Source organism: Vigna unguiculata, chromosome 7 (genome assembly GCF_004118075.2).
Source record: "Vigna unguiculata cultivar IT97K-499-35 chromosome 7, ASM411807v1, whole genome shotgun sequence".
NCBI classification, from domain to species: Eukaryota; Viridiplantae; Streptophyta; class Magnoliopsida; order Fabales; family Fabaceae; genus Vigna; species Vigna unguiculata.
In genome coordinates, this window is record NC_040285.1 from 12,041,983 (window position 1) to 12,053,959 (window position 11,977).

Sequence of the window (11,977 nt, forward strand, 5' to 3'; positions counted from 1 at the left end):
CATCAAGTTTTGTCAAATCAGTCCTAATATTTTTTTTGTGCTCAAATAGGTCCCCTAATTATCGTCAATTTTGTTCAATTATATTAAATTTGATGGAGTGAACTTAAGGAAATCGGTCTCAGTGCAAAGTTGATGAGTTGAGTTGAGTTACACATTATTGGCATATTTCTCCATTCAATCAATCTTCTATCCTTTAAATATGTTATTGTGATTGATAAACCACTAACACACATCAAGTGTCCTTGGTTCATATAGCTTACTATACCAACTACATTGTGTGTTAAGTTTATCAATCTAAGACTAGTTCATATAGTTTGTTATACTAGCTTTGATGCATTACATCTTAGTTTAAACCCAGAATTTTCTTTCCTTCTTTCTATCTCTTATATTTTGCAATATGTGAAGGATTTTTAAATATTTATAAGTGTATTGCAAAAATAATAACATTGCAGTTGTTGCAACGTTAGAAAGCATCCCTCCTTTTCGGATGGTGCATGTCGTTCCAGCGAGATCTCCTCCACAAGTTGATCCAACATCCACATTTTATGGCATATTATTTTCCATACCAGGCTTCAGCTACGAAGCATGGATTTTTTAAACCATTCATCACCTATAAATAGGTGTTTAAATCTTCTTCCAAAACACAACCTTTTCTCATCTCTCATTTTCTTATCTTCTTTCTTTTATCTCTTCTCTTATATCCTGTTTATACCTACTCTATCTAAGAGTTATCTTGCAAGTTTCTGAGATCCTCAGAAATTCTGAGAAGTTCATGTTGTATCTTGGGGGCTTGCGCAATATACCGCGGATAAGTCCTTAAAGGCAGTGGATGTACACGCCTCGGAAAGCTTTGTGTTCATGATTTTTTGAGCTAATACAACAATCTTAAGGACTTATGGTTGACAACAACAACAACTCATCCTCCACGGAGAATCCAAATACTATTTCCGGAGCTTAAATGGTCTTTGCGAAACCTTTTCGGATGTGTCAAAAATCGAGGTATTCTCTGGATAAAACTTTCGACGCTGGCAAGAACATGTGTCTACCCTTTTAGATATGTATGGATTTGCTATTGCTCTCACATCTTTAAAACCCAACTCTAATATCCCTTCAAAACAAGTTGAAGATTGGATTCATGCAAACAAGGTATGTCGACACACTTTACTTAGTTCATTGTCTAATGACCTATTCGATGTGTACTGTTCATACAAGGAAGAAAACGAAATTTAGGATTCTTTGATCCTCAACTATACTGTTGAATAAGTAGTCAGACAAAGATTTATCATAGGGAATTACTACCATTGGGAGATGATTGAAGATAAGAACATTAAGATCCAAATCAACGAATATCACAATATGCTTGAAGATATCAAAGCATAGAACATAATCCTTCCTGATCAGTTTGTTTCAGAACTCCTGATCGAGAAACTATCGTTATCTTGGACTGACTATAAACAACAGTTGAAACACAGGCACAAGAAGGTTCCGCTTCAAGAGCTCATTACACACATCATAGTTGAAGATACTAATAGGTAGGAATGTGCTACTACAAGAGCCAAAGCATTATTTGCAGAAGCTTATATTATAGAAGAAAAATCTGCACCAAAAAGGTACGAGAATAAACCTTATCAATAAGAAAAGTAATTTTCGAAATTCTTGTCCCAAAGGATCTAACCCCACCTTTAAGAAAAAGGGAAATCACTTTGTATGTGGGAAGCATGGCCATCATGTACCTTAGTGCAGGCATAGAGCAAGAAATGACAATCCTCCTAGGGAAAATATTACCCAAGGGGAAGATATTATAATTGCGGTCATTTCACAAGTAAATTTAATGACCAATGTGAGTAAGTGGGTGGTAGACTCTGGTGCTACCAGGCACATCTGTGAAAACAAAAGTGCTTTTACCTCCTATACCAATGTAGGGGATGGAGAAGAACATGTCTATTTAGGTGACTCTAGGACAACTCCTGTCCTAGGGAAAGGAAAGGTTCTTCTGAAACTCACATCTGGGAAGACTCTAACCTTGAGTGATGTGCTACATGTGCCCTCTATTAGAGTTAATCTAATATCTGTAGCACTATTGGAAAAAGTTGGGGTTAAAGTGTCATTCAAATCTGACAAGATTGTAATGACAAAAAATAATGTTTTCGTGAGGAAGGAATATTGTGATCAAGGTCTCTTTGTACTCAATATTTTAGAAATTATTAGTGAATCGTCTTCTGCTTATATCGTTGACTCATATGATATGTGGCATGTTAGACTAGGACATGTGAATTCTTCGTATGTTATGAAATTGCAACAACTAGGATTAACTAATATGCATGATAAATAAAGTGGTAAATGTGATATATGTGTAGAATCTAAAATAATAAAGAAAATTTGTTATCCTGTAGAATGTTAATCTGAATTGTTAGGGATAATTCATTTTGATCTAGCCGACTTAAAATAGACTATGTCTAGAGCTGGTAAAAATTATTTTGTAACGTTTATAGATGATTATTCTAGATACACCAAAGTGTACTTAATCAAGCATAAAGATTAAGTTTTTGATGTGTTTTTAAAGTATAAGGCAGAAGTAGAAAATCAATTGAATAAGAAAATTAAGAGGATTAGATCAAATAGAGGTGGTGAATATGTTTTGTTTAATGAATAATGTGTTAGAGAAGGTATCATCCATGAAGTAACTTGAGTCTAGTGGAGTAGCTGAGAGAAAGAATAGAACTCTTAAGGAAATGATGAATGCCATGCTTATTAGTTTTAGTGCACTTGATAACCACTAGTACAATAATAATAAATTACATCAGTTTTTTTGGACATATTACATCAGTTTTATGACCGATGTTGTATCAGACAATATGTAATAAGTGAATACATATTACATCGGTTGTCAAAGAACCAATGTAATAGTGAAAACAAATATTACATCGGTTATTCTTGGGAACCGATGTAATATCTTGTACTATTTTTTTAATATAGTACATGTTTATCTAGCTTCTAAACCAGAACCTGAAAGCATGACATTCTCCTTTCATTTTCTATAGCAGGGTATATACATATCAAATATGTCAATCAACAAGCAATTACACAAAAATTAGTTAAACCAATTGATACATGGAAAAAAATATCTATCAAGAAAAATAATAAATATGTGAACCCACAAGTTGGAGCTATGTTGTTGAGTATGTGTCCCATTCCATAATAAAAGATAATCCATCTTCCCAAGACCCTAGTATATGTGTCATTTGCTTCAATGAGTATGTGTCACCCATTTCAAATGTTCCTTATCATCACCAACCACTCTAGGACAACTTGCAAGGTAGCTAAAACCATATTATCGTCATATATTCATAAGTGTAAATTCTAGAAATTACTACTTAATAAGAAAATATTTTAGACACATTGTATAACATCTTAGTTATTCTAGAAGAATGTTATAAAAAATATTTGTTATACATCAATTCATTTGCTCAACTTCGTGAGTTTTAATTTGTCAACTCACATGTTGCCATTGCTTTTGGTTTTGGACCAATATACGAAGACTTTATGTCAACTAATTAAATCGACTAATCATATCCAGACATAAATAATTTTTCATACGAGGTCATAATTTCCATAATGAATGAGAAGATTCACATAATTTTTTATATGATCAACACCATTGGATACAAAAGGGGACACTTTTGTTCGTCGAGTGATTCACTCTCGGCCATGATTCGAACACATACATATTCTTGAGGCATGTTTCAATCTCAATTGAAATACTTAAGCATCGAAAAATTATCCAGAGGGCAATTGACTTTTAGAAGGATAGAACATGCTAAGTTCCAACAATTCTATGTATCTTCTTTTCAAATTTATCAATAATTAGGTAGCAGGAAACTAATCAGAAGGAAATGAGAAATTGCAAATAGAAATTTAGGAATATAGAACATATCAAGGCCCAACAATTCTATTGGTATTATCGTCCCACATCATTGCTTCACAACTGGTTCTAATTCATATATTCAGAAGCGATGTAGAGGAAACTCACCAAAAAAACCAGTGTTGTTGTGTAATCTTGACCCACCACGATCTCTTTCATGAAAAATTGCAAATCCATGATGCGATGCTCTATTTTTTGGCTTGAAACAAACCTTAGACCCCAATAAAAGCCACAAACATCAGAAAGCTCGCCAGAAAAAATTCCTACACCACCACACTTTAACGCATAACACCTGAACACAAAAACCCCTCCCATTGGTGGCGGGAAAGAATGGTGTTACTAGTGGTGGCTCGAAACGACGTTAGAGAGGCACATGTTGAGCGCGATGCAGCGACCACCTAGGGTTAGGGTTGAGCGCGATGCAATGGCCACCTAGGGTTATGGTTGAGCGCGATGCAGCGATGGCATAAGGCTAGGGTTCAGCGGTGACGACGGTACAAACAGAGAAACTCCTCTAGGGAAATAATACAGACAAAAAAAATCTTGTTCGGCGTTTCAAATGGAGAGAGGCGTTTAGAACTGAATGAGGCACACAATCATGTGTGAACGAGGCACAAGTGGGTGATTTCTGGTGAACCCATACGCGAGTGAAAAGAGAATTGGAACGAAAGAGAAGAAGGGAAAGGCGCGTTCTTTGAATAAAAACTAATACTACATGGGTTACCCACACAACCGATGTAATATTGTTTCCAATATTTACGAAACTGCCACTGCATTATCTATTACATCATTTTTTTAATAAATGATGTTATATGTCATTGTTATATCCACATTTTGCACTAGTGAACCTTTAGGGAGAAACACTTCTTACTGCATGTTTTTAAAAAATAGGATACCTCATAAGAAAACCGGTAAAACTCCTTATAAGTTGTGGAGATGTTATCAACCTAATCTTAAATATCTAAAAGTGTGTGGGTGCCTAGCTAAGCTAATGTGACCTGATCCTAAGAAAAGGAAAGTAGGCATTCAATCAAATCGTCTATCCTTTAAATATGTTAAAATTCAATCATAGCTTTTATCTTACCATACTTAAATAGACATTGATTTTAATTTAAAATTGAATAGTTCGGCCAAACCGATGCAACAATACATATAAAACATTATAATATAAATAAAATAGGAAAAGTAATTGTGTGTGTGCTTAATTGACACCTTGATTTTTTTTTTACAAATACACAAACAACATATGATTTATTTTATGAGAAAATACTCATAAAAGAGGAAAGAGAAAAATAGAAAGATAAAAGAAAACCAAAGAATGAAAGAAGCAAGAAGCACTAGATATTCTATCACAACTTTCCTGAGTTAGAAAAATAAAACTAAGAAAATTGATATGAAATGATATTGTAGAAATTTTAAAAGAAGGAGGGTAACATCATTCAAATGCCTATAAATTGAAGTATAGTGAAGTATATACCTTCTAAGATTTTATTGTACTTTCTTACTTTGGCGGTGCTTCTCATTATTATGGATAACTTTATCTTTGAAGTTATCAAATTAATACCAATTAATTCAATATTGATAAGAAAGTAGCCAAAATCATTAGTATGTGTAAGATTACCTAATGTTATCTCCCAACAAATACATAATTGATTTCTAACAAAATAATTCTCATAAAATCTATACAAAAAGGGTTAGACAAATAAAACTAAAATAAAATAATGAAGTAAGATAATAAAAATTTAATTAAATAAAATATAGAAACAAATTTCAAAAAGAAGAAAGAGAAAGAATTAATTATATTAAATTTGATGTAGTGAACTTAAGGAAATCAGTCTCAGTGCAAAGTTGATGAGTTTAGTTGAGTTACACATTATTGGCATGACCTATTGGAGCAAGTTAGAGCTTCAGAAATAGAATTGAACTTGTCACTTGGAAACCTATACCAACCTGTGAACAAAGAAGAAGTTGGAATAAAAAAGAGTTATGAACAAGCTAAACTTAGAGAAGGGTAACTTGTTAGACCAAAGGCAACAACTTGTTGTTATAGGTTGGAACACTAATGGTCAGATTCTGCACACATAGACTACTTGTGCCAACCAGTGAAGGAAAAGAGAAGTTGAATTATGTTACTTGCTACTTAGGTGATTTGTATATTTAAACTATGCTAGTCTAGGTAGTTTGTACATAAGTTTTACATGCTATCAGCAGTTCCTATGAATAGTTCTAAGTAGTTTGCATATCGAAAAATATTATAATAATAATAGTAATGTGATAAGTCATGATTATATGAACTTTTTTTTGAAGTAATTGCATTGTCTTAGGTAGATTTAAGTTGTTAATTCTTAGTTCTTAGCTTATATTTAGTTTAGAGAGCAGTATAGTAGAATTTGATAAATTTAGCTTAATTAGGAAATTTTAGTGTTAGTCTTAGAATTAGTTCTGGAATAGCCTAGGATTGTAGAATAGTTTTAGAAGTTAGAATTAATCGACACTTTAACTTCTTTTTTTTTTACAAATATACAAACAAACATATGGTTTATTTTATGGTTAAAATACCTTTTTGGTCCCACTTTCGTTAAGTTTTGTCAAATCAGTCCTAATTTTGTTTTTGTGCTCAAATAGGTCCTAATTTTCGTCAATTTTGTTCAATTAGGTCCTTTTTTGCTAACACAGTTTAAATCATTAACAGTCATGAACAATGACTGCCACATGTCACTTCATGGGTTTTTTAATTTCTTTTTATTTTTTTAAATTTTTTTTTAATTTTTCTTAATTTCTTTAAATGTCCATGTGTCAATCCAACAACGTGTCACATGTCAAAGTGTTTTAATGTTTTCTAGGTTTAATGGCGTCATCGAGGGTTTTGATGTTTGTTAGGTTTAATGTGCCTTATTGAATAACGAATGGTTGTTTGGTTTTTCTTGAATTTGTTGCAACTGTGTTTATGTTTAAATTTGGGTTTTCTGCAGATGAAGCATTTTCCCCTTTGGATTTTCCTTTCTTATTGTTTCAGATTCGCAATGCAGCCTCGAGTGTTAGAACTTCCTATAGGAGACTGACTAGGATCTTTGCTATTTATTTTTGTGATCTTGCTGACTGAGTAACCCGATCAGGATGACCACTTATGATCCTCAATACCCTTGGGCCCCCTAAATTTTAAAAGGGAAACCACTAGTTTGTGTACCGAAAAAGGAATAAAAGTCTTTAGGGAAAGATAGGATCTATGTAAGAATGATGAGAAAGATGTGGACTTCAGAACGTGTGAGTTAGATGAGCCTGTTTGTAGAAATGGAACAATTCCACCCTTGCAAACGTTCACCTTTATATATACTACCCTTTTTTAGCGTCTTGGCTTCCGATTGCCTTTCAACGATTTTGAGAAGGGTTTATGGACTTCACTGAACGTAGCTCCTGCACATTTACGCCCTCAATAGTTAGGCTTTTATATGTGCCTTCTATATTTTGTGTGGAGGGCTCAGAGTCCAGCTGACTCCCTCTATGTTCCTCTATTTCTTTGAGTTGAAAAGCAGCTTGTCCTGGCAGTTGTGGGCCTCTATGAGTTGCGTGAGCGGCCGAGGTCTTTTCACCTTATATTAGTCTTCTTACAAAGGGTTTAAGGGATCCTTTGTGAAAATCCTTGCACCTGCTCATAATTTGACCTTGCTTGAGGGATTCCTACTATATTGGAAAAGGCATCCTACCCCATGGAATGCTCGACTAATTGAAGATTTAACTTCAGTAGAGAGGAAAGGCTGCCAAGATCTAGAGGGTTTAGAGGTTATTTTCGACATTTGTAAGGTCTTAGAGCTTGAATACCGAGAAGTAGATTTAAAATTTTTTCATTGGTATATACTTTAACTAATCTTGTGTGTCTTCTTTGATTCTATCTTATTATAACTCCCTAATCATATTTTGTTATGATCCCAGAAAATCAGATGTCCTTGTCTCAAAAGGACCTACTTCGACGGATTAAGTAGCAGGAAGCCACCAAGGTCGGGGCGAGCTCGAAGACTCGGAGCTCTCCTACCAAGGTTGTGCCCAAGAGTGATCTTGAGGCTACTCAAAGTGACCCCAAGTTGAAGAAAAGGAAAATCATGCAAAAAGAAGCTAGCCAAGTTGCTTTAGAGGGCTTAGAATCGAATGATCGTCCTCTCTTTACTAGGGTTCTCAAAATACATGAACTCACCGTGAAGAAAAGTTTTTGGGATGAAGGATTTCTAGATTTGGCACATGGACGGGCGAGCAACTATTCTGCAACAGATGAGGCTATACTTTCAAAGTGTGACCCGACGTCCATGCATGAGGACCTTTTGCGTTATCTGCGTCAAGCAAAAGCTTCTACCTTTTCCTGGTTGTACGTGTAGAGTCATTAGAACAAAGAGAGCTGAAAATTAGAGCTTATGTAGAAACTACCGAGAAGGAGGTAGAAAAACTAAGATCTGAGCTAACCGAGTTTGGTAAAGTCCGGAAGACATTGAAGGACAAAGAGTCGGAGTTGACAGGTCTAAAATCCAAACTTGACGAGCTGACACCCAGAGTTCAAGATTACGAGGTCCAAGTGAAAGGTTTGACAACCCGCTGCCAAATTTTGGAAAACGAAAAGGAGGAGCTTGCTGACCAACTTTGTACGACCTTGAAGTAGGGATTTCAGCTAGCTTTGGACCAAGTAAAAATTCTATGTCCTGATGCTGATATTTCATGTGCTAATATCACGAAAGAGATGGTGGATGGACAGCGGGTGGATGTCATCGATGAGGAATAGACTTGTTTATCCCTTTGTAATAGACTTTGAACTTTATTAGTTTTTCTGTAGAAAGAGTTATCCCTTTTGAACACTTCTGAACTACTACTGACATTTAAACGCTAGTATTTGTAAATTTATTTTGTTCCCCAGATATGTATTTCTCAATGTTGTTATACTCTCTATCTAATCTCGACATGTATCTTGAAAAAGACTCGAGCTCTTACGAGAAAGGTAATATAATATAACTATTTTAATTTAGCGTAGAGAATTATATGCATCACGCGTGGTTTGGTCGAGACCTAACTGATTTTTGCTCTTTAGCGTACTGAGGGTCGCGCGTAGCTAAGTCGGATCGAAGTAGCCCTCAACATACCGAGGGTCTTATCCAACGCGTAGCCAGGTCGGACAGAAGTAGCCCTCAGCGTATTGAGGGTCTTATCCAACGCATGGTCAAGTCTGACCGAAGTAGCCCTTAACGTACTAAAGGGCTTATCCAACGCATAGCTAGGTCAGACAAAAGTAGCCCTTATCGTACTAAAGGTCTCTAGTGTTCCAACGTACCCCCTAGCCTCTAGTGTTCTATCTTTGCCTTTTGACATACCAGACATGAAGCTACAAAATCCGCCACAATTGTTTTCATACCCGTCCACCAGAATGTCGCTTTCAAATCTTTATACATCTTAGTCATACCTGGATGTATGCTAAGACGACTTTTATGCCCTTCATCTAAGAGCATCTTCCTTAATACCCGACTCCTAGGTACACATACCCTTTTTCTAAATCTCAGGATGCCGTATTTACCCATCCTGAAATCTTTCCTCTTCTCAGTACCCAGCTCACTAATTATTTGCTGCAGCTCTGAATCCTTTCCCTGTTCCATCCTAACCTCATCCAAAAACTCGTTAGTAATTCGCAGCATACTACACAGTATATAATCAGTTTCGGTGTGTAACCCCAAATTCATGTATCGTAATTGCTCAATCAGCTCCAGTTCTTTTATCATCATAGCAGACGTATGCACCCTCTTTCTGCTTAAAGCGTCTGCAACGATATTGGCTTTGCCAGGGTGATACAACAGCTCGAAGTCATAATCTTTTAGGTACTCCATCCACCTGCGTTGCCTCATGTTCAATTCCTTCTGATCGAATAGGTACTTCAAGCTCTTGTGATCACTGAACACCTGAAACTAGGAGCCATATAAATAATGTCGCCAAGTCTTCAGAGCGAACACTATTGCAGCTAGCTCCAGATCATGCGTCGGGTAATTCTTCTTATGCACCTTCAACTGACGAGATGCATAAGCCATTGGGCGTTTCTCCTGCATCAATACACAACCCAATCCCTGATATGAAGCATCGCAGTATACTTCAAAAGTCTTAGCCGTATCTGGAATCGCCAAGACAGGAGCTGTGGTCAACCTTATCTTCATCTCCTCGAAACACTTCTCACAACTGTCCGTCCAAGAGAAGGGCTAATCCTTACGGGTGAGTTGCGTCATAGGACTTACTAACTTCGAGAACCCCTCCACGAATCTTCGATAATAACCGGCCAGTCCTAGAAAACTCCTCACCTTTGACACTGTTTGTGGTCGCTCCCAATTCATCACTGTCTCAATCTTTCCCGGGTCGACTGTAATACCCTGTGCAGAAATCACATGGCCAAGGAATTGAACTTCTTCCAGCCAAAACTCACATTTAGATAGTTTCCAATACAACTGATGCTCCCTGAGCACATGTAACACCACCCACAGATGCTCAGCATGTTCCTCCCGGTTCTTGGAGTAAAGAAGAATGTCGTCAATGAATACTATGACAAACTTATCTAACCATGGTCTGAAAATTCTATTCATGTAATCCATGAATATTGCTGGGGCATTGGTCACTCCGAAGGGCATCACTACGTATTCATAGTGACCATAACGCGACCTAAATGTAGTCTTCTGAACATCTTCTGGTTTAACCAGGATTTGATGATACCCGGATCGCAGATCAATTTTTGAGAATACCACTGCCCCTCTCAATTGGTCCAGCAAGTCATCTATTTTGGGCAATGGATATTTATTTTTGATCGTTAGCTTATTTAGTTGACAATAATCCACGCAAAGTCAAGAACTCCCATCCTTCTTCTTGACTAGTAGCACTGGAGCTCCCCATGGTGACGCACTCGGTCGAATGAACTTCTTTTCTAGTAGATCTTCAATCTGCTTCTTCAGCTCGGCCAACTCTACCGGTGCCATTCTATATGGAGCCATCGACACTGGCCTAGCTCCAAGGACGAGATCTATAGTGAAGCCTACATCCCTGCTGGGCGGTAACTGAGGCACTTCATCTGGAAACACATCGGTATATTTATCCACTACCGGTATGCTTCGGATCAAATCAATTGTACTCCTTTTCTCTGACTGCACCATTATCACATAGCATGAAGCTCCATCGGTCGCCTCCTGTATCGCCTCACGAGTAGAGATTAGTGACAACCCATCAGTCTTAGGGAATACTACGCTACGTCGTCTACAATCAATGATAATGTGATTGTCCGACATCCAGTCCATCCCGAGTATTACGTCTAGTCCCTCCAATGACAAGCAAATGAGGTTCACTTTGAACCTGTGTCCTGCCACTTCAATAGTACAACCAGAACATACCAAGTTGGTAGATACTTGCCCTATTGCAAGTGTCGAGACTGCCAGTTCACACCCCAAATCACGGGCTACTAGTCCAAGCCTACTCACACATTCTTGGGAGATGAACAAGTGAGTAGCACATGAGTCAAACACAACCAAAACACTGTTATCAAACAATAAACATCGGTCCAGTGTGAGGTTACCTGATTGAGTGGCCTTAGTACTAGTCAAAGCAAAAACTCTCCTAGTAGCTCTGGGCCGGTCTGCTAACACCTTCTGTTGTTTCTGTTGCGGTAATGCTCCTCCAGCTGTCTTCTTATTACGACATTGAATCGCATATTGCCCATTGAGATTGTATCATCAGATTTGGAGTGCCTAAACCAATACCTATCGCTGTACTGGTGTAGAGCCTAGCGGCAACCCGCCAAGCGATAACCGCTAAAATAGTAGGCTCCTGGAACACGTGCACCTAACGGTGATGGTAGTTCTGCCAAGCGGTGTCTGCAGTGTATGTGGTTCAGAGGCGCTACGCGCTTGGCGATATGTGTCCTCCGCCAACGATCTGGACGCGTGTAGATCCTGGTGCCTCGTGAGCTACACCGGACGATGTTGCTGTAACAAGAGTGTGTTTCTTGCTTCGATGTGCGTGGTCTACAGGCTTCTAGAGTATCTTAAAGGTAGGCTT

The 11,977-nt window shown here is 37.3% G+C and overlaps 1 protein-coding gene across 1 annotated transcript; it reads right to left on the reverse strand.

Annotated features, from left to right (window-relative positions):
• Positions 1 to 10,773: 10,773 nt before the first annotated feature.
• On the reverse strand, positions 10,774 to 11,639 carry LOC114191168. The gene is made up of 2 exons (XM_028080351.1): positions 11,566 to 11,639; positions 10,774 to 11,455 (listed from the first exon to the last, which is right to left on the reverse strand). The coding sequence occupies exons 1-2, from the start codon at positions 11,637 to 11,639 to the stop codon at positions 10,774 to 10,776; spliced, it is 756 nt and encodes a 251-aa protein (XP_027936152.1).
• Positions 11,640 to 11,977: the final 338 nt, after the last annotated feature.